We start from the raw sequence: 23,404 nt of genomic DNA, 5'->3' as shown, positions 1-23,404 counted from the left end.
ATATTGTTATTTTGAATAATGTATGCTATAGTATTATTCTGTATTGCATTAAAATATATATTCCAATACATGTTTTCTTTTGTGTCAATTATTAATTAATGTTCACAACATTATGCATAAATGTTTAAATATTGAAAATCGAATGTAATTATATTGAGTTAAGAAAGAATGTATTTCTTCTTGTTAGAGATGTTCTATACAGTTACTGCACCCACAAGATAGATTGGTAATTAATCTCCCCATAAACCACACTAATAGCCTGTAATAAATAAATACATAAATATATGGTGTATATATCCAAAAGTATAATAGAAATTAAAAAATGAAATATGCGTTTCAGTAGACGGTAGCTTTACAAAGTGTTCTGAGCTAGTCAGCTTTCCGTAGCGGGAGTTGTTTACAGTTTCTAAGGAGACGCCCTGATAACCTTTGACCCCACATGTCGCGTGGGGAAAGCAGCAGGAAAACAAGCTTCCCGCCTGAAACGCGCAGGGAGAGCCAGACTGCGGGAAATAACTCCTCACAGCCTCGACTGGCACCATGGATGAGCTGTATTTAGAGAATATTGACGAATATGTCCATGACCAGAACAAAATCGTAAGTAAGCTTTTTATTTTTACCTTTCTAATTTCAGTTACGCCACTGTGTGGTTGCTGTAGTCACCCGCCTGTGCGTTATCCAAACAGGCCAAGTATTTTAAACGTCCCACCGAGAGAACACAGCCTGGCTGTATAGAGATAATGAGCGCATTCGTGTACTGTGTTAACGCTTTAAAACTTAACCTGAAAAAGCCTCGCATCTCTTCATACTGAGCGTTACCAGCCGATGTATGGCGGGGCTGCTGCAGCTGTCTTCCCACCTGCGCGTACAGCGATGCGGAAACGTGTTGATGTCAATGTGCGCCGGGTCTGTGGAGCGCTCCGTGTGCGCCCGTGAATACTCTACATTTCCATAGAGATTCCTTTAGTCCAGCACCTCTTTTTCCCCCCTCGACAGTAGATGTTTTTCGAGTATTTAACATTTCTGTTTCTGTAACGAGCAGGAAAGGATGGATTTTAAAAGCACACGAAGAGAAAAACAAAACAAACATTGACTTTCTATTTATTTACGCCTGTGTACTGCATGTAAAGTCAAGCCTTTCCTGTGCGTTATTCATTTGGATATGTAAAACTGACTCCAGGAAAGTCGGTACAATTTAGTGTGCAGAGCTGTTCAAGCTTTTCCATTGCACTTAAATTTGTCATTCCTGTTTGCCATTCCAATTCCAGTTCCATTTCCAGTACAGCGTATTAACTGAAGGGGGAAAATAATTGGAATTGGAATTTGGAATTGATCCCAACCCTGTTAGTTTCTGTCTGTGAGTGTGCTTTTAGTGCAATGGTCAATTGTTGTTGTTTTCTTGAAATGATACAATATGAGTCTTGTGGTGTTAGCATCTCTGATTGTTCCTGCTTTTTCTTTTCTGTATGTATAGGTCACCTACAAATGGCTGTCTTTCACTCTGGGGGTACACGTGAACCAGGCGAAGCAGTGAGTTACCCGCTCTGTCCCTTGCTGTTTCCTAAGCAAGCGTGTGAAATACCAGTTAAATTGTTGTGCATTTAACCCTGACCCCCAAAATGTGTAAATGCATTGTCTCTGAGCTTTACGCCTTCGCTGTCGGCTTCAGTGCACAGTAGCTAGTTTAGCTCTGCTCCCCAAGATTGACAAAGGCCAGCTCTTGTGTTGTAGGTAACATCAGATGTGATGATGGTAACTGGGTTAAGGCCATTGCAATTATTGGGGTGGGGGGGGGATCAAACTTCTACTTAAAGTAAACAATCTCCTACTTTTTGCTTATTCAACCTCTCTGACTGTTAAAAGTAATGTAATCCCAATTATATATACCTGTATTGTTACTGTAGAATAACAATACCTTTCTTACTTTTTTGTTTATTTTAATCAACAGTGATATTCTTTTATTGTTTCCTTATTTGTGTTTCAAAATTCCAGAATGCTTTACCACTACTTAGACCAGAAGCGGAAGGAGAGCTCAGCGTCTCGCCTGCATGCCACTTACCTGGTGTCGGGTAAATTCACACAGAATGGAAGCACGGTAAGCCTGACCTGTGGAGCTGGCACAGGAAGAAGCTGACTCTTAAGTTCATAGCTGCTGTTATTATTAGTAGTCCACACACAATTAACCAGTAGGTTTTAGACTAGATCTATGCAAATTATTAAATCTACAAGAATAATCATTTTCAGTGCTTGCATGCAGTGCCTGATAGTTTTAAATAATATATGAACTGTGTTTATTTATTACAGTCACTGTGAAAACACCTAGTGGTGATACTTGCACCTGGTGTTACTCGCTGAGATTCAGATTGGGCTCTAAGATAGGATGGGTGCATTGGCTGACTTTGTACACCGTGGGTTCTTATTGGGCACAATTGGCACTGTGTAGTGGAGAAATTTTATTTCCCCCCCCCCCCCCCCCCCCCCCCGACACCAAACACCCTTCAGACTTTGCTTTTATCTATTTCTCAAAGAAAAAATGTTTTCTTTATAGAGTCACAAGGTGGCAGTAGTGAGGGAAGATCAGCTTGAAGGTAAGTTTGCTTAAATAAATACTTATTTTTATACTAATATAATTATTAAGGCTAAACCCAGATTCAAATGGTTTTATTTAGGATGAAGCTGGATCTCTGAGCATCTGCATTAAACTGCTCTGGGGTATCTGGTTAAACCTCCTTCTCCATTAAAAAGGGGGAACTGCACCTCATTTTTTTAAATCTTAACTATGTTAGCTGTGTGTATTGTTTTAAATGGCAATGTCGAAAATAGTCTAGAGAGAATATATATTTAGGAAAACTGATTTATGAACAGAGAGGTTGTCGCCATTTTCTCTCTAGCAGACAATCAGTGATGTCAGTGCGGTGAGGATGGGTGTCTGTCTGACACTGACAGCTGATGGGGCAGCGGCGCTCACCGTCTCTGTCACAAACATGGCACACTGTGTGGCTTTTAGCTGCACACAACACAGTGGACGCCGTAAAAAAGCCAAAGTGATTATCAAGACGACTATGAGGAGGATGTCAAATTATTCCCCTTGCCAATCGGGGCTGTCAACATGGGTACTGACGTCAGACCGATCGACACATTTCTTGATCGCGTTCAGTCTGTTAAAAGGTCCAACAAATTCAGGTTGTGTAGTAGGCACTTCTCAAAGCAAAATTAACGAGTGGCTAACAAAACAATTCAAGGAAAGTCGAGTCAGATCAAAACTCGCATACCAACAAGCTTCATACTGATAAAACTTTTTAAACTTTTTTGTGATTGGCAGTCAAAGTTTTATTTAGTTTATAATAAACTATTTGTCAGTGAGTGTCCTGTTAAAAATGGGATGATTTACTTTGAGGTACTGAGTGTCCAGTAATATTGTATATTCAGTGCAGCGAGTTCATACACATTGTGACAGGTTAATTTTTAATCAGGGAAAACAGGGAGTAGCTACAGACGAAAAGGTGCCTTCTGGAGTTTTAGTTAGGCTTTTCAGCAAATGCAAAAGAACAGAAAGAAAACAAAATATCCTCCTCACGGACATACATGCTCAACATTTTTTTAATAAAATAAAACAAGACTTCCTGGTTGCAATGGATGCTGCGATTGCTTTTCCTACTGCAAACAGAAGAATGGGAAAAACACAAACAAAATGCCAGCTAAAATGCATATTGTCAACCAATTATTTCCCATAAAAGAAATCTGCTTTTCTCTCTCTCTCGTGCACACACACACACACTCAAACTTTGAAGTACTTTATTGTAATGAAAAACAACAAGTGCGATAATTTAAATATTTATAATTGTTTGAGAGTGAACTTTGTCTTTGTTGGCAAAACATTAGTGTTGGAATTTTGAAACACAAAATGGCGCTGCCCATAAGGAGAAAAAGTGAGCCAAAACACATACAAAATTATGAATTTCTTTAAAATGGAACATATCCTGGGTCAGATGCCTAGTAGTATGCAATTGTAATATATACAGTTAACAATGTGTTATTCCTAATTTGTGGGGGCTGGGGGTGTTTTACTAGCATAGCTATGCAGGAATGATGGCGAGAAATTGTCATGCAATTTTTTTTAAATGGCCTCAGATGAAAATTAAGTCCTTGGAGACTCTTATGTCAAACAGTTTGGTTTTCACTGCTTTCTCCTGTGTCTTTATGTTCCATCATTCCCATTTTTCCAGATGTGAAATCCAAGATGGTCACGCCTGCCAGCGTGCATGTGTACAGTGTGCAGAGAGCAGTGCTGAAGGACAGTGGGCCCCTGTTCAGCACCGATTACGATACTGTCAAAGAGAATCTAAAGAACTGCAGCAAGTGAGTCTCCATCTCTGGAAAATAACATTCCAGATGGTGTATTTTTTGGTTTATACATTTTCCTGAACACTGCATCTACACCTAGCTTAAATATACACTTTCTCCTAGTACAAATGGACCCTTGAAAATCCTCCTCCCCCTCCCTTGCACGCAGGTACAGTGCCATACAGTGTGCCAATGCGGTTCCCATGTCCTCGGCTGAGATCTTGCGTGTGCAGGCGGCAGCACAAGGGACCCCTCCTGCCTCGGAGGGGCAGCAGGCCGCTAGCAAGCCAGCCCTGAATGGGCACAGTGCTCCTACTTCAAAGCCGGCCAGCCAACAGCCCAAAGGCATCATGGGAATGTTCACAGCCAAAAGCTCCCCCAAGTCCCAGGAAGCAAACACCGAAGTGAAAATGGAAGTCAAGGAAGACACGGGGGCTGTACGTCTGTTGACTTTTTACCTCTGTGTGGATGTGTGTGATCTAGGCCAAGGAAGCAGTATTGTCAGTGCTTAAATATCTTCAGATTCAGCACACAAAGTTAGGTGATCAAATTACAGTTACATTTTGGTCCAGGCTAGGGATAGGGTTAGAGTCCTCTGTAAAAGTAGTCTTTCTTTACAGTTAGGGTTGCTTTTCTACTGACTTAGCTGGATCACGTGTAGCTTTGTGTAGAGTTTAGGCTGTTGTTTGGCCTTGCTGTAATGCAGTGGATTACAGTGAAAGGCCGCTCTTGTCTGTCCTGCAGGGTAGTATCACAGTTCTGGATAATGTTGATGTTGTTGATACTGATTTCCTACAGGCAGAGGTGCCTAAAAATAAATCAACCAGCAAATCCAATTCCATGAGTAACTTCTTTGGGAAAGCAGCAGCAAGTGAGTTTTAAATTTTTTAATTCTTTTGTGATTTTTGTCTGTAGCATGGTTCTGTGCTCTCACCCCTGTTAAAACTGACTCTGTGCGTGTGATTCCTATGGGGGGGACAAGGGCTTATACAGCAAACAGAAGCGTAGTATCTTCTGTACACACTTTCATTTTGAAAATTGTCTGATGGATAACCATATGTGAATGGCTGTCTTCACCTGTAGGTAAGGCAACATCATCCACTTCCACCGAGAAAACGGAGAAGGTGATCAAGGAAGAAGTGGGTGGGGCTCCTCAGTCTTCAGCAGTGGATGAAAAGCCATCTTCAAGCAGGCCGGACAAGCCAGTTGTGGAGATCAAGGAAGAGAAGCCCAAGAGCTCTGGCAATATGGCCAGAAAAAGCAAGGACAGTAAAAGGTGTGTGGATCAACGCAGCTATATTCAATCATTTGTAATTTAAATGCATGCTAAGAATATGACCGATTTCACTCCTCTTTTTAGGAACTGCATACATAGAATGCATGCAAGAAGACATTTCACAGCAAAGTAACAATATTATTATTATTATTATTATTATTACTACTGTTATTTTTATTTTTTATGTTTTACAAGCAGCAAGACAAAGAGACTCGAGGTCTCCGATAGCGAAGATGAGAAATTTAAGAGCCAGAAGAAGAAAAGACGCAGAATAAAGAAGCCGCAGCTGGACAGCAGCGACGATGAGGGTAAGACATGCTGGAGCTACTCTTGTGTCACTCCCTTAAGCAACATTCACCCCAACAACGCATCGCACATATCATTCCTATGCGTCAAACAAACACTGGTTGAGCAGGGAGCTTCTGAGAGCCATGGCCAGTCGCTCAGCTGTGCTTATTGGCGAGTGGTAGGCCGACTGTTGTACAATCATGTATGGCTGTAGACGCTGCAGCAGGTGAGAAAAATGATGTGGTGACATTTAAAATGCATCTACCTCATACACGAAACGCCCCTCATCTGGCCTGGACATGTGCAGAGGTCTCGCAAAACTGTGGGGTGCCATTTCATTCATAATTTCGTGCACATAATGAGTATTTTGTCCCTCGAAATGCACACGTCTTCAAACCATCCATCCATCCATCCATCCATTATCTACACCGCTTGTCCTGTTGAGGGTCACGCTGGCAGCATACTAAGCAGGGCAGACCAGACCTCCCTTTCCCCAGCGACAGATTCCACCCCGCTCTCGTTGCCGGGCTAAACTCGATCTGCAAGCACCCCCACCCCCGCTAATTTAGATTGATATAATTTGTATAACATTTATAAACGTTTGTTTGCATTTTAATGAATTGGAAAGCAATGCAAACACATGCAGAAAGTATAATTTTATTTTTATTAAGATGGTGAAGTGGTTCAACAGTTGTAGTAGTATTATTATAATAATAATAACTATTTTGTATTAACAACGTGCTGTACTTGTAAGTAGAATCGAGACGCGACAGTCAGAGGAGAAATGTCTCTGTCCTGCAGATGTTAATGCGCCACTATAAACCCGGCTGTGCTAAATCTTCCTGAATCTGTACCATTTTACAGCACATGTGTTGCGTGATCACTATTACTTGTGTTATTGTTGTTATGTGATAGTAAATCATAATGTGTATATTTATATATGTGCTCTGAGGAAGATAAGTTGAAACGCGTAAGCATTATGATGTTCACTTTTTCTCTAATAAATAATTTTTGAGACATCGGTAAATATGAACTGTTTTTAGACGGGAGCTGCTGTCCTTCCTTGACCGGATAATTATAAAATCCCTGGGATAAGGCACCCCGCATTTAAGATTTATTAAAACATCAGCTATTTTTAAACTTGTGTGTGTATATATATATATATATATATATATATATATATATATATATATATATATATATATATATATATATATATACACTTACCTAAAGGATTATTAGGAACACCATACTAATACTGTGTTTGACCCCCTTTCGCCTTCAGAACTGCCTTAATTCTACATGGCATTGATTCAACAAGGTGCTGAAAGCATTCTTTAGAAATGTTGGCCCATATTGATAGGATAACATCTTGCAGTTGATGGAGATTTGTGGGATGCACATCCAGGGCACGAAGCTCCCGTTCCACCACATCCCAAAGATGCTCTATTGGGTTGAGATCTGGTGACTGTGGGGGCCAGGTTAGTACAGTGAACTCATTGTCATGTTCAAGAAACCAATTTGAAATGATTCGACCTTTGTGACATGGTGCATTATCCTGCTGGAAGTAGCCATCAGAGGATGGGTACATGGTGGTCATAAAGGGATGGACATGGTCAGAAACAATGCTCAGGTAGGCCGTGGCATTTAAACGATGCCCAGTTGGCACTAAGGGGCCTAAAGTGTGCCAAGAAAACATCCCCCACACCATTACACCACCACCAGTGTATGTGTGTGTGTGTGTATGTATGTGTGTGTGTATATATACACTCACCTAAAGGATTATTAGGAACACCTGTTCAATTTCTCATTAATGCAATCATCTAACCAACCAATCACATGGCAGTTGCTTCAATGCATTTAGGGGTGTGGTCCTGGTCAAGACAATCTCCTGAACTCCAAACTGAATGTCTGAATGGGAAAGAAAGGTGATTTAAGCAATTTTGAGCGTGGCATGGTTGTTGGTGCCAGACGGGCCGGTCTGAGTATTTCACAATCTGCTCAGTTACTGGGATTTTCACGCACAACCATTTCTAGGGTTTACAAAGAATGGTGTGAAAAGGGAAAAACATCCAGTATGCGGCAGTTCTGTGGGCGAAAATGCCTTGTTGATGCTAGAGGTCAGAGGAGAATGGGCCGACTGATTCAAGCTGATAGAAGAGCAACTTTGACTGAAATAACCACACGTTACAACCGAGGTATGCAGCAAAGCATTTGTGAAGCCACAACACGTACAACCTTGAGGAGGATGGGCTACAACAGCAGAAGACCCCACCGGGTACCACTCATCTCCACTACAAATAGGAAAAAGAGGCTACAATTTGCACAAGCTCACCAAAATTGGACAGTTGAAGACTGGAAAAATGTTGCCTGGTCTGATGAGTCTCGATTTCTGTTGAGACATTCAGATGGTAGAGTCAGAATTTGGCGTAAACAGAATGAGAACATGGATCCATCATGCCTTGTTACCACTGTGCAGGCTGGTGGTGGTGGTGTAATGGTGTGGGGGATGTTTTCTTGGCACACTTTAGGCGAAAGGGGGTCAAACACAGTATTAGTATGGTGCTCCTAATAATCCTTTAGGTGAGTGTGTGTGTGTGTGTATATATATATATATATATATATATATATATTATACACACACACACATGACATATACATATGTCATATATATATATGACATATGTATATATATATCCCATAACAACATAACACACGTAATAGTAATCACATAACACTTGCGCTGTAATGTTGCATTCTGCATATATTTACCATGACAGCCTACATGTAGTATTTGTTAGTTTTGCTTATTGAAGGATTAACGAAATACTTGTAGTTTGAATGTCTTTGGTCTTATTTTGTGGCTTGATTGGATAAAAACAAGAAATAGAGATATATATCGTGTATCGCTCAAACTTCTAAAAATACAGAGATATTATTTTTAAGTCATATCGCACAGCCCTATCCTCCACTAAGTGCAGCTGCTCCCCCCTAACCTGGAGCGAGCAATCCACTCTTCCGAGAGACAACCACATGACCTCATACTTGGAGGTGCTGATTCTCATCCCAAACGCTTCACACTCGGCAGCAAAACGCTCGAGTGCATGTCGGAGATCACAGTCGGATGGAGCAAGAAGCACAACATCAAGTTCAACTAACGGACGAAGTCTCCTCTCCAGCACTCTGGCATAGGCTTTACCAGAGACGCTGAGGAGTGTGATCCCTCTATTTAGAACACACCCTCTGGTCCCCTTTCTTGAAGATGGGGACCACCACCCCAGTTTGCCAGTCCAGAGGAACTGTACCCGCCTTCCATGCAACATCGAAGAGGCGTGTTAGCCACGCCGCCCCAACACTGTCCAGCGCTTTCAACATCTCCAGACGAATCTCGTCTACCTCTGCTGCTTTACTGTCGCAGAGGCCCTTGACCGCCTCAGCAACCTCAGCCCCAGCGATAGATCCGTTCTCGCTGGAGATATCCAGCACTGCCTTCTGCAAGGAGGGGGCGTGTCCACCGGGTTGAGCAGTTTCTTAAAGTATTTTTTCCACCTCTCAACGATCTCCACAGTAGTGGACAGTGTTTCCCCACCCTTGCTGAGAACAGCTTGGGCGCTGTCCCCTCCTAAGGCGCCAAATGGTTTGCCAGAACAACTTTGAAGCTGTCCAATAGTCATTCTCCATGGCCTCTCCAAACTCCTCCCATACCCGAGCTTTCGCTTTCATGACCTCTGCTGCTGTATCCCTCTTGGCCAGCTGGTACCTCTCAATCGACTCTGGTGACTAGTTGACTGCTCTGCCCCTCTCTTCACCCGAGTGTCCAAAACATACAGTCTTAAGTCCAATGATACAACTATAAAGTCAGTCATCGACCTTCGGCCCAAGGTGCTCTGGTACCATGTACACTTATGAGCATCCTTGTACTTGAACATGGTGTTCGTTATGGACAATCCATGACTAGCATAGAAGTCCATTAACAACTCAACACTCAGGTTCAGATCGGAGAGGCCATTCTTTTCAATCACCCCAATCTAACTATCTCCATCGTTCCCTTTTTTGAGCATTGAAGTCCCCTAATAAGACTACAGTCTGTAGGTTGCACCCTATCGAGCACCATACCCACCTTCTCCAAGAAGGCCGAATACTCCGAGCTGCTGTTCGGCGCATAAGCGCAGACAACAGTCAAAGTTTTCCTCTGAGACACGAAGCCTCATCGAGGCGACCCTCTCGTCTACAGGAACAAACTCCACCTGTGCGGCACCCAGCCTGAGACTTGTGAGTATCCCCAAACCCACCCAGGGCCTCTCATGCGGGTGCACTCCAGAGTAGGAAAGAGACTGCCCCCCGATCGAGAAGTTAGGTTCCAGATTCAATGCTATGCGTGGAGGTGAGACCAACTATATCTAGTCGGCACTTTTCTACCTCCTCCACAAGCTCCAGCTCTTTCCCCAAAAGTGACATGACATTCTACGTCCCACAAGCCAGTCTCCATTGCTGTCAATCTGGCATTGCACACCTCCACACTTCGCCTTGCGGGTGGTGGGCCCACAAGGCAGCTCTACGCAGCAATTTCGAGCAAAGCCCGACCGGATTCTGCAGGTTACCCGGCCACCAGGCGCTCGCAGACGAACACCACCCCCAGGCCTGGCTCCAGGGGTGGGTCCTGGTATCCCTGTTCTGGGCGAGGTTCTCTTGCTCTTTATAGTAACCATCATGGGGGTCTTTGGGTGGATCGCTCTTAGTCTGGAACCTCGCCTTCATGGACATAATGAGTATTTTGGCACGTAAGGAGTATTTTGTCCTACAAATTTGTGCTTAGCAATTTTGTTGATGAAAAGTAAAATGTACTTTGTCTTCCGTGGACAGAATGAGCACCCGAGTATGCATTATATCCACAAAATTATGTAAGGAAAAATTATGTGCTCAAATTGTAAAAATTGCATTTCATTTCGTGGTCAAAAATCAGATATTGTTAATTTCATAGCACGTGCATAGTATTTCATGCACGAAAATTTTGTGCAATAAAGGTTATGTACACAAACTGTACCATAGAAAACGGGTTTCCGTTTCTGTGATTCTTCGTTTTCTGTAGATTCTGATTTGCTAAATGCGACATTGGCCCCCTATGCACGCATTAGCGTTACGTGGCAGATACCTATGTGAACGTCTGCGTACTCGGAAGCTTAATTCGGCCTAATTATTCAGACAGTGGACTCCGTAATACCTTTCCAACATCGGTTTTGAATGCCTTGTGTAGTTCGCACCAGAGCTACCTGGGGCAAGATGCTATAAGTGAGAACTGGTATGTTTATGAAAAATAACTGCAATTTGGACAGCCTGATACTCTGACATTGAGCTGCATTTATTTATATTTGCTGCATTTTCCTGCAAGTGCCCTTTGCAGAACATTAAAATGAACACGTCACAGACCTTGGAGGAAACGTAAAGGATAAGATGTAGCTTGATGTTGTTGTAGCAGAAGGCAATTTCAGGAACTGGCTTGGGATGAGATAGTTAGTTTGTATTGTTTATTAAACTAGAATGTGAATACCAGGTATTAGGGCTGGGTAAAAATATTGATTTTCCCATTAATTGGGATTCTGGTTTGGGCAATATTGTTTCTTAAAATCCCGAGATCAGTCTTTAAAATCTATGCATTTTTTCAGTGAATGAAAAAAAGGTGCCACCTGGCCAAACATGCATGAATTAAAGAAAAAATTAAAAAAAATAAAAACAACAACAAAAAGCACAAGCACACATGCTCCGTCCCACGCTCTCATTCACCATGGCTTAACAAGATCCACAAGCACCCCCAACAATACACGATCACCCCCCCCACTCTTCAATACATGATCGCTCCTCCCCCCTTAATACAGGTGGCTGTTTGGCACACACACTAAACTTAGTCTTGCACTATTTTGAAAGTTGAGGAATGCTTACTGATTTTATTACAGACTATAGTAAAATAGAAAATTTAGCTTTTGAGGTATAATACATAGAGTAGCAAAATGTAAGGTGTGTGTGTTTAGTTTACACATGTGGTGACTTTTTTTAAGACTTGTACTATTTTGAAAGACAACTTAGAGACTTGGTTAATTTGCCATTATTTCATAAGCTTTTTATTTAACAAATATAAATAACCAAAATAAATTACAATTCAATGTAATGTTTTGGGCCTGGTTGTCAATGTTTAACATTAATCTTTAGTAATTTACCATTTTATATAAGTTTGAGGGTTCTCTGTGCAGTTCATAGCATTAATTCTCAGAGAATCTTGCTTATCAGTAATATTGGTATTGTAATTAACATTATTCCAAAATTAAATCGAAATCGAATCGGGACCTTGTGAATCGAATTCGAGTCCGATGATCAGTGCTGATACTCAGCCCTACCAGGTATACAGACTAACTGTGGCTCAATAATCAAGCAGTGTTTTGGCTTGTGTATAAAACATGACGACAACGGTGGCCACTGGCCTGAGACGGAGGTGGAGGTGTGACTAGCCTGGGCTGTATTTTTTCTGTTCCAGTGATTCCAGATTCGCCCGCATGTGTAGTGGAGACACCGACGCCAAGCCCTGAAGCACAGGTCAAGAAAGAGCCGATTTCTCATGCTGAGGTAAGCATGCATTCCGGACATTTTTGTTTATGTTGTGTTGTTGGTTTCTTTGGTTACAATAAAAAAGGTGGCTTCTGAATGGCCTTTTGTATGTTTTATCCTGTGGAAATTCCAGTTAAACTACAGAGATCATAAAAAATCTGTTGTGGTTGGTTCCAAATCCTAGTAGCATAATGACATGAACCCTGAACCAGTATATATTGCTCTCTGACAGGATGCTGTGGGAGCCAAGAGGAGGAAGAGGAGAAAGGTCATGAAGTCTTCTACATTTATGGATGACGAAGGATGCATAGGTAAGGCGGACTGTTTCAGCAGTCTCGGCAACGCTGAGGCCCTGCGATGCTTTGTAACATAAGAATACCAAAACGCATGCAAAAAGCCTTGACTGATCACGTATGCTTGGCTATGCCAAGATTATGTTGCTTGCTGAAACCAGTGTTTTTATTTTGACATGTTTAATTAGGTGGACAGAATTTCCTTTAACAAAACCCCCAGCAGCCTGCTCCGTTTCCTGCGAGTTAGCGTCACGTTTTGCTCCATTTATTTGCAAAAATACGTATTTTCACTCTTGGCTCATTTTCCACAGTTGCTCTGGCTTTCCAAAGCCACACATAATTCTGTGAAATTAAATCATCAGCAGAAAATTTAACTGATGTTGGGTTAATGCCTGTTTAAGTTTCTGACCTGCAGCAAAATGAAGTTATGCAGTGATTTGGAGCTCTAAAATAAATATAGTAAAAATTCACACACAAAAAAATCACAGGCTTGGCAGCAGCTTTGACTCAACATAATTTCCGCCTATGTTTTCCAGTGCTGTACACCTAGAAGTATGTAGACAATTTTAATGTAAGTCCCTTTCCCAACCATTCATGCATGGACAAAAATGAAAAAATGGGACCCTCACCGTAATATTTTGTTGCACAACCTTTAGAGGCAATCACTGCAATGAAGCGTTTTCTGTAGCTCTCAATGAGACTTCTGCACCTGTTAACAGGTAGTTTGGCCCTCTTCCTGAGCAAACTGCTCCAGCTGTCTCAGGTTTGATGGGTGCCTTCGCCACTTTCGCTCAAAAAGCAACGGATGGTGCGATCAGAAACTGACGTACCTTCACTTTGAAGTTCAGCTTGTATCTCTTTGGCAGTTATCCTTGGTTATTTTTCTGCCATTTGCACTATCCTTCTGTTCAATCTGGGTTCGATTTTTCTCTTGTGGCCGCGCCCAGGGAGGTTGGCTACAGTTCCATGGACCTTGAACTTCTGAATAATATTTGCAACTGTTGTGACAGGAACATCAAGCCTTTACCTTTACCATGCTTGTCTATTATTTCCTTTCTGATCTCCTCAGACAACTCTCTCCTTTGCTTTCTGACTACTTTCCTCCATTAAAATAGGCTGAATGACTGATTACAAGATTGGAGACATGATACTAATTAAAGAAACTAATTAGTTTGGAATATCACTATGATCCAATTATGTATTATCTTTTCTAAGGGGTACCAACAAATGTGTGCAGGCCATTTTATAATATTTTTGTAGAATGAGCAATAATTCTTTTTTTTTTCCACAGCTTATTTGCTTTATTCTATGACATACCAAATGCATGCCAGTATACATGATGCAATAGCTTTTAATTTCATCACTTTTCAGGAGGAATTAAGCATTATTTCAATAAGCTGTAAGGGTACCAACAAATTTGAGCATGTCTGTATATATATGTATGTGTGTGTGTGTGTGTGTGTGTGTATATATGTGTATATATGTATGTATATATATATATATATATATGTATGTATATATATATATATATATATATATGTGTGTATATATATACCGATCAGCCATAACATTATGACCACCTGCCTAATATTGTTTAGGTCCCCCTTTTTGCCGTCACAACAGCCCTGACCCGTCGAGGCATGGACTCCACTAGACCTCTGAAGGTGTGCCGTGGTATCTGGCACCAAGACGTTAGCAGCAGATCCTTTAAGTCCTGTAAGTTGCGAGGTGGGGCCTCCATGGATCGGACTTGTTTGTCCAGCACATCCCACAGATGCTCAATTGGATTGAGATCTGGGGAATTTGGAGGACAAGTCAACACCTTGAACTCGTGATTCATCAGACCAGGCCACCATCTTCCATTGCTCCGTGGTCCAGTTCTGATGCTCACGTGCCCATTGTAGGCGCTTTCAGCTGTGGACAGGGGTCAGCATGGGCACCCTGACTGGTCTGCGGCTACACAGCCCCATACACAACAAACTGTGTGTTCTGACACCTTTCTATCAGAACCAGCATTCACTTTTTCAGCAATTTGAGCTACAGTAGCTCGTCTTGTCGGATCGAACCACACAGGCCAGCCTTCGCTCCCCACGTACTTCAGTGAGCCTTGGCTGCCCATGACCCTGTCGCCGGTTCACTGCTTTTCCTTCCTTGGACCACTTTTGATAGGTACTGACCACTGCAGACCAGGAACACCCCACAAGAGCTGCAGTTTTGGAGATTCTCTGACCCAGTCGTCTAGCCATCACAATGTGGCCCTTGTCAAAGTCGCTCAGATCCTTACGTTTGCCCATTTTTCCTGCTTCTAACACATCAACTTTGAGGACGAAATGTTCACTTGCTGCCTAATATATCTCACCCACTGACAGGTGCCATGATAACGAGATTATCAGTGTAATTCACTTCACCTGTCAGTGGTCATAATGTTATGGCTGATCGGTGTATATATCTATGTGTGTGTGTGTGTGATATATGTGTTGTGCAAAAGTTTTAGGCAGGTGTGAAAAAATGCTGTAAAGTAAGAATGCTTTCAAAAATAGACATGTTAATAGAATATATTTCTCAATTAACTAAATGCAAAGTGAGTGAACAGAAGAAAAATCTAAATTAAATCCATATTTGGTGTGACCACCCTTTGCCTTCAAAACAGCATCAATTCTTCTAGGTACACTTGCACACAGTGAGTGATTTTGTAGGCATATAGTCAGGTGTATGATTCAACAAATATATCAAACAGGTGCTAATGATCATCAATTCAATATGTAGGTTGCAAAAGTCAAAAGTCATACACCATGACAAGACTGAGCACAGCAACAAGACACAAGGTAGTTATACTGCATCAGCAAGGTCTCTCCCAGGCAGAAATATCAAGGCAGACTGGTTTCCAGATGTGTTGTCCAAGCTCTTTTGAAGAAGCACAAAGAAACTGGCAACGTTGAGGACCGTAGACACAGTGGTCAGCCAATCAAACTTACTGCAGCAGATGAAAGACGCATCATGCTTACTTCCCTTCACAATCGGAAGATGTCCAGCAGTGCCATCAGCTCAGAATTGGCCTTCATGGAAGATTTGCGGCCAAAAAGCCATATCTCCAATGTGACAACAAGGCCAAGCGATTCAACTATACATGAAAACACAGGAACTGGGCTGCAGAAAAATGGCAGCAGGTGCTCTGCACTGATGAGTCCAAATTTGAAACATTTGGCTGTAGCAGAAGGCAGTTTGTTCATCGAAGGGCTGGAGAGCGGTACACGAATGAGTGTCTGCAGGCAGCAGTGAAGCGTGGTGGAGGTTCCTTGCAAGTTTGGGGCTGCATTTCTGCAAATGGAGTTGGGGATTTGGTCAGAATTAATGGTCTCCTCAGTGCTGAGAAGTACAGGCAGATACTTATCCATCATGCAATACCTTCAGGCATCTGATTGGCCCCAAATGTATTCTGCAGCATGACAATGACCCCAAACATAAAGCGACAGTCTTTAAGAACTACCTTCAGCGTAACGAAGAACAAGGAAGTCCTGGAAGTGGTGGTATGGCCTCCACGGAGCCCTGATCTCAACGTCATCGAGTCTGTTTGGGATTACATGAAGAGAGAGAAGCAAGTGAGGCTGCCTGAATCCATAGAAGAACTGTGGTTAGTTCTCCAAGATGTTTGGGTCAACCTACCTGCCCAGTTCCTTCAAAACTGTGTGCAAGTGTACCTAGAAGAACTGATGCTGTTTTGAAGGCAAGGTGGTCAAATGAAATATTGATTTGATGTTTTGAGTTTTCTTCTGTTCACTCACTTTGCATTTTGTTAATTGATAAATATAATCTATTAACGTCTATTTTTGAAAGCATTCTAACTTTACAGCACTACTTTTGCACAGTACTGTGTATGTGTATATATATGTGTATATGTGTGTGTGTGTGTGTGTATATATATATATGTGTGTGTGTGCGTGTATGTATAATATATATATATATATATATATATATGTGTGTGTGTATATATATGTATGTATGTATATATACGTGTGTATATATATTACAGCAATACTAAGCTAATGAAGAGCATGGTGCTTGCTTTGCCTTCCAGTCACAGAGAAGAGGTTTGAGAGCGAGTCCTTCTCAGAGAGTGAGGATGATTTGAAGTCCAGCAAGCAGCCCCCCAAGCAGCTCGCCTGCCTGAAGCCAGCCACAGGCAAGAAAGAGGAGGAGAAGAAGAGCCAAAAGAAGTCTGCCGCTGCCAGCAACAAAGTGATCAAGCAGGTGTCCATCATGGGATTCTTCCAGAAGAAGTAGCTGGGGGAAATGCCAAATCCTCACCTGTTACCTCTGTGAACAAGCATTGAACTAATGGTGACTTGGCTCCATTTCTTCCTCGGCTGGACCCTCCTACAAGGGTCTCTCCTAGAACATTTACACAGCTGTGGTGTTTGACGGTGGATGTAACCGTTTGAGCTGGCATACCCTTTGTTCATGGAAAGGACAAATCCTGATGTGTGGTGAAGATGCACTGAGGCTCCGATGGGATACTTGTCTGTCCTGTGTATTTTGTGTTTATTCTGTGCTCTCCCCCAAGCGGTTCCCAATTAACTTCTTATTTGGGATTTTTTTTTTTTTGGCAAATTGTAAAGGTGTTTGTTTATTTTTGGTGAAACTACACAGATAGGGAACAGCAGCACTTCTTGTTTTGCATAATGTTGGCCTGCACTCTTGATGTGAACACACATATTAAATCAGTTATGAGTTTTGTGATATATTAAGTGAACTTCTTTCAAAGAGCAAGTGGAATTGTGCAAATAGTCTAAGTTCAGAGTCTTTGTTTATCCTTAAAAAGGAAAAATGGGATTGTATTCTAATTATAGAAGAATTCTGAAATCGCTCAGCTAAACTAAATTTGAACTGGATTTTGAACTGCGTATAGACTTAGGTGGCATTGCTAAATAGTGTATGCAAATTGCCCATTTTTCTTCATTCTGCCATAACTTTCAGACAAGTCCCTTGACAATGTTAAGTAGGTGAACGACCCAGTGAACGGGAGATAACATCAAGACCACAAGTTATGGCCTATATCAGAGCACTTGCATCACTCAACCGAGGATGAAACTGGTAAAATGTGTTTTTAACTAAAACTGAGTATTTTCAGGTATCCTTTACTGCAGCAAGGCCAATTGTTGATAATGATCCTGTGTAGTGAGACAGGTATCAATTATGAATACCCCCTTACAGTTGTTACTCTGCCAGGAAGAATGTGTTTCCCAAAACATGGTAGTTTCCCTTTTAAATGTTTTGTTCAGATAGTGGGGACTGTGTTTTTAATTAGTGACTTGCTTTGCCAGTAAAATAAATTAATCATAAACAAATTTAATAAGGCAAATTACTGTATGTGTACTTCTGCTGTCTCCACTAAAAAGAGCCTGGTCTTGTGTTCTTCCATCAAATGACAAGCTGTGAGATCTGGCACATAAAGGGTGTTAAAAGCGAAGCGAGAAGGAAAAAAAGCACATTGTTTTGAAGAATAGTTGTAAAGAGCATCACATAAGTCAAATTTGTAACACATTGTAAGCAGACCATTTTGATTGCCCAAACCCCCTCTTGCCTCTGCTGTGAGAATCTGTTTTTTGTTTGTGGATGGGAGCGTGGGTTTGAGGAGGTGTGGACAGATTCTGTGATTTGTATGTCAATTACGTGTTTGAAGTTTACATTTTTTTTTTTTGTATTGTGTATATATATGTGAGTTAAAGACTGCCAGCATGGAAGTCCACGGAGCTCTTTCCACTCTTTACAGGAATAAATTGCGGTGATGTTTTTGGTTTGGGGTGGTTTTCTTTGTTTCCCAGCAGGACTTTCTAATCAAGGTCTTAAGGTACCTACTTTTATGAGGAGTGGTTGGAAATGATTCCAGTCTTATTAGGGGGTGGCGGGTGCAGTACTGTTTGCATTATGGATTTACCAGAATTCTCAGAGAATTCTCTTCTCCAACGCTTCCAAATACAGCTGTGACTTCTCGCTTCCCTTTTTTTTTTTTCTTTTATAGCTCAAAATGTGAGAAATAAAATAAATATTCTCAACACATTTCATTACCAGACTCCAGATTGTTTCTAGCAAGAGGTGTTTATTTGATAAGGTTGAATGTGATTTGCCTTTTGCAGTGTTTCACGTTTCGCCATGACATCAGCCCTGGCCTTGGGATGGGTCTCATCTTTCATGTTGTGATTTGTAAAAACAAAAACGTTTTACCTCTTGGCATGCAGCGAATCTGCAAACGCACTTTAGAACCAAATGAAACGTCTCTGATCTAGGGCCACAGAACTGAAATTACAAGCTCTGTGCCAAGCAAAATAAATATTTGTGTTGAATTCCTTTACTTGGCTTATAACACTATGCCCAGTCAAACCCTGCTTTATGTTGTATCCTCTTCTGGTGCCTAAAGCCATGGAGATCATCTGAAATATAACATGGCCTGGGAAAACTTCAGTGATATTTTCAAGCTTTGTGACCAAATAGTGCTGCTGTGAATTATGCATTAAAAAAAAAAAAGTAAAATATTTCCTGCTCTTTGAAAGCTGTTCCAATGTTTGACACTCCCTGGAACTGTCAGGTCGCCAGCAGATAATTGAGCGTTTTGTAAGGTTGAAATGACATTAGTGTTGAAAATGTTGCTAATAATAATGCAATGCAAATAGTAGAGTAATGCAGAGCTTTAGAGACACGGAAGTGGTCCGGAGTGATTTTGATTGTCTGTCCACCATGAAAAGGGGGCGGTGCAGAAGAAGCGTAACTTTGTTATGTGTGTCAGTCCAACTAAATGGAGATTTAAAGTTCGTGAGGAGGACAGACTCCATCTTGAGTCTGAGTCCACCCACCCAAGCATGAGCATCTGGCAACAAAGGCACTTTTCCCAGCATTTCTTGCTTAACGTCCCTCCTCCCACCCCGGACTCCAACTTTGCTGCAGCTCCTCGGCTCATTCCACCTAATGGGCGGGGGGTTACGATGGCCTTGTCTTCATGGCCAGGTCCTCGTTCCCTCAGTCAGACACGTTAAGGCCACGATTAACTCTATGTCTATGAGGGCTGTCCAAACTCTTGAAGTTATGTTAATAAAAAAATTAATAAGTAGTTGTCAAAAGGAAATTATGTTTGTCACCCTTCCTGTTAGATAAAAGCCTCCCTCATTTGTCTCCAATTACATTGTGTACTGTTTGTAGCCAAAAATAGGGTTTCTTGATGGGAAATAATTCTAAAATTCAATTCAGGATTGCTTTGCCTGCTGCAACCCTTAAAGTTTTGAGCTGTGAGTAGCTGATGGACAGGTACAGAGGACCATATTATTATTGGGAGGATAATGTACTTGTACATTCCGTTGTATGAATTGTGTGTGTGTTATAATGGAAAATTTCAAAGGCGTGAAAAGAGTTTATGTAGCCTGTGTGTTTTATAAATTACTTTCTATGGCAAAGACTCTGAAGCTGCGAAGACTATTTCTTAATAGTTATTTCTCAATGCGTCACAGGGGGGGGCTAGAGCTGTCTTCTAAATGCCTTTCTTTCTTGAGCCAAGATACCCAGCTCAGGATAAACAGTCATGACTGTATAAGGCAAAACTCAAACCTATTTACACAGTGAGACCAGAAGGGGGAAAAAACAGGTGACCAAAAAAAGGAGAGCTCACTTTTCTGTCTGAAGGCAGAAGGTGTTACACATGATAAATGTGCGCCGGTGTGCAGCTGTACTGTGGTGATCATTTTTGACATGACCACTAAACCAAGCAAATCACTTAGTTTTATAAGTTTTAGGAGGTCTCTTCAGTATTTTTGAGAATCGAATGAAAAGCAAATGATTTTCTGAATGAAAATGAAAAGGAAAACAAACAATTGCAAGAATTCAATTTTACTTGTCCTCTGCACCTAATAGTTTGTTATTGATGTTGGGATATGGTAATTTGTTCATCTAAAATACATTTTAAAACTGGGCTTGAGCGAGGGCCTTGGAAGTTGACAAATAGGTGTTTAACATGATGGGCGCCTTGGAGTCTCCCAAGGAAAACAAACTGAAGTGTAAGATTATAACTCATCCCAGTGGAAGAGGACAATGGAAAAATAGGCTGTGTGGTTCAAAGGGGTAGTGTTTTTTCTTCCCCTATTTTTATGACTTGGCACCAAGTGGAGAGGCTCTGATAAACGACTCCCAGCTTTCCCTTCAAAGGTAGAAGGGATCCTGGGGGTGGGGTTAGTTGCTGCTGGAGCATCTGGATTGTCATTAAAAATATATATTTCCTTCCTCGTCTCATGAAAAGGTGTTATAGTGCACAGAAACCATTCACAGCCCCCACTCTTTCGTCCTCGTCTCGGCAGCCAGTGCTGCCCCGCAATTTCATGTGTGGATTTCTCCTTGGTGGTTTTAGCAGACGTAATTTACAATGGTGACCCAGTGTCTGGTCTACATAATATATATATATATATATATATATATATATATGTATTTAAAACATAAAATAAGTGAAAAAAACGTACTGGACTAAGATTTCACAAAACTAATCACCAGTGCCAGTGCCTGTTAAGACCTTGACATCCCACAATGCTACAATACAACCACTGTGGCCGAGATAAAGTGAAAACCTCCCTCGTGCAGGGCCCATTCCTGTGTGATTCATAATGTCTTCGTTGAAATGCGTTTGGTCTGCCTCATGTGGACTATTTTGCCATGCTGACTGATTTATCATCCTTGCAAAGCCCCAACAGTGGGGAGGATGACTTGGGTAAATGTTAAAGCGCTTTGCCATAAGTACCTTTGCATACGTCTGATTCCAAGACTGCTCACACATCAGTTATAGCAGGATTTATGAGCTACCTGCACTTTGTTGAAGACAAATAGGTAATTGAATTGTCCTGGACGCTTCTCCAGAAAGACTTTGATCCCGTTACGATGCTGGTAGCAGCCAAGAACTATGCCTTTGAATTCAAAGGGAGATTTTCCAAAGCATCAGCTGAGATTGTGTTGTATTAGTTCCCTCAGTTTACTTATCTCAAAAATACTTATCTAAAATTAGCAAAATTTACACAGGTAAAATAACTGACAATTAAATATCATATTCTATCATGTTCTGAAATTATATATATATATATATATACATATATATATATATATATATATATATGTATGTATATATGTATGTATATATATATATATATATGTACGACAATAAGGAGGAAATAAATCTGTAATCAGCCCATAAAATATGCAGATCCTGTGGTACAAAAGCAAACAAATATTGTTGTATGTGAAGCGGAAAACAGGACACCAAGTGTTTGTGTGTCTCACAGATTCACCTACCTGACTTCTGTCTTTCTTTTCAGTCCAGTCAAGCTCAGCTCCAGACTGGCCACCTGACTTTCCAGTTCTGTCATCAAGCTCAGACTGGAGTTCACTTTGCTGCTCCCTCTGCTTCCCTGAAAGTGCAACACAAACCTTTAAATGTCATTTTTCCCTCCCTGTGCCGTTTCTCATTTCCCGTGCCCTCATGTGCCAGGTGTAGGAGAGCTTGGAGTGTAAAATGAAAACTGAAGATCCTTACATTCTAGTGCTCCGAATGCCATCTTGTTGCAAATGCACAGCCTTTATTGATTAACCAGAATTGGGCTAATTAAAAAGAACAAGAACAAGAATCCTGTGGCATAATCATGAATATTTTTGCAATGACAGATCCATTATTGAAAGTAAACAGATGTTAGCAGTGCGGTCAGTTCAGCTATCCCTCTGAGCGAAGTGAGAGATTATACATGATGGGTGCTAAAGTCAGTGGGTACACACCGCACACTTGTGTAAACCCTTCACTATGTCCCTGACAACTGCTAGAAGGCATCTACATTATTGATTCTCTCTGAACACCACCAGCCAATGACGCCTTGGGGCATTTTACTTGAACTGAATAAACAGTGGCGTCCCCTAATCCAACATCCCCAAAACTCCAATTAATTGCATTGGCTAAACCAATGTTGCACTTCCAATTAAAGAACAGAGCTCCTAACCATGCAAGCAGGCCATGCTCAGTCCTTTACTGTGAACTGGCAGCAAAACTAGAATCACATCCTAAGTGAGGTTGTAGCCGAAACGTTGAAAGCTTTCCGGTGGAGTGAAAGAAACTAAGCTATTTTCAACACATTTAGCACTTTGGAAATTATTTTGTGAAATACTTCTTCCTTAACAAAACTGTGTCTGGACTCTGTGGATATTTTTCTGGATTTTTTTTTTAAGCATGCCGTCTCCATGTCGAATGGTTTTATCACGGCTTAAATCTATTCTTAAAAAGAAAAATCTCAATATTATGGTGACTATTAAACTACTCAATCGGTAATACATTTACTTTCCTGAACAAAAAAAGGAGAGAAATAGTCCCTATAATAATGTACTGTTTCAACAGTGGAAAGAAAAATAATACCTGGCTTCACAATTCAGGCACTGTTACACTTGTCTCTTCTTTCATCCTTCCATTTCTCCCTTCTCTTTCTCTCACTATCATGTCCAGCATACGATTTCAATTAGCTCAGCAGATGTGGAATGTATTCCTCAGCCCAGGTGGAATAAATCAATAGGCATTTTATAAAATATATATCAAATGAATCCA

The 23,404-nt window shown here is 41.2% G+C and overlaps 1 protein-coding gene across 2 annotated transcripts; it reads left to right on the top strand.

The window, feature by feature from the left end:
• Positions 1 to 434: 434 nt before the first annotated feature.
• On the top strand, positions 435 to 18,860 carry pold3 (polymerase (DNA-directed), delta 3, accessory subunit). Of its 2 annotated transcripts, none has more exons than XM_066699095.1 (12): positions 435 to 597; positions 1,475 to 1,530; positions 1,993 to 2,095; positions 2,549 to 2,588; positions 4,227 to 4,359; positions 4,514 to 4,781; positions 5,143 to 5,215; positions 5,428 to 5,620; positions 5,819 to 5,928; positions 12,435 to 12,523; positions 12,738 to 12,816; positions 16,874 to 18,860. In XM_066699095.1, exons 1-12 carry the CDS (start codon positions 541 to 543, stop codon positions 17,077 to 17,079), a joined length of 1,407 nt encoding a protein of 468 aa, XP_066555192.1. In that variant the 5' UTR covers positions 435 to 540; the 3' UTR covers positions 17,080 to 18,860. The 2 variants fall into 2 exon arrangements, with proteins under 2 accessions (XP_066555192.1, XP_066555191.1); XM_066699094.1 differs by having other exon boundaries at positions 5,089 to 5,215.
• Positions 18,861 to 23,404: the final 4,544 nt, after the last annotated feature.

This window comes from Amia ocellicauda, chromosome 3, assembly GCF_036373705.1.
Source record: "Amia ocellicauda isolate fAmiCal2 chromosome 3, fAmiCal2.hap1, whole genome shotgun sequence".
Taxonomy (NCBI): Eukaryota; Metazoa; Chordata; class Actinopteri; order Amiiformes; family Amiidae; genus Amia; species Amia ocellicauda.
The sequence above is the reverse complement of the archived record's forward strand: the minus strand, read 5'-3'. Positions and strand labels throughout refer to the sequence as shown.

What these genes read in the sequence shown, in the direction of transcription:
- pold3 (XM_066699094.1), top strand. Translation starts at nt 541, where the DNA reads ATGGATGAGCTGTATTTAGAGAATATTGACGAATATGTCCATGACCAG. An exon ending in CTTTGGGAAAGCAGCAGCAA is followed by an intron (nt 5,216 to 5,427) that starts GTGAGTTTTAAA and finishes CTTCACCTGTAG; the next exon opens with GTAAGGCAACATCATCCACT. An exon ending in GGACAGCAGCGACGATGAGG is followed by an intron (nt 5,929 to 12,434) that starts GTAAGACATGCT and finishes TTTCTGTTCCAG; the next exon opens with TGATTCCAGATTCGCCCGCA.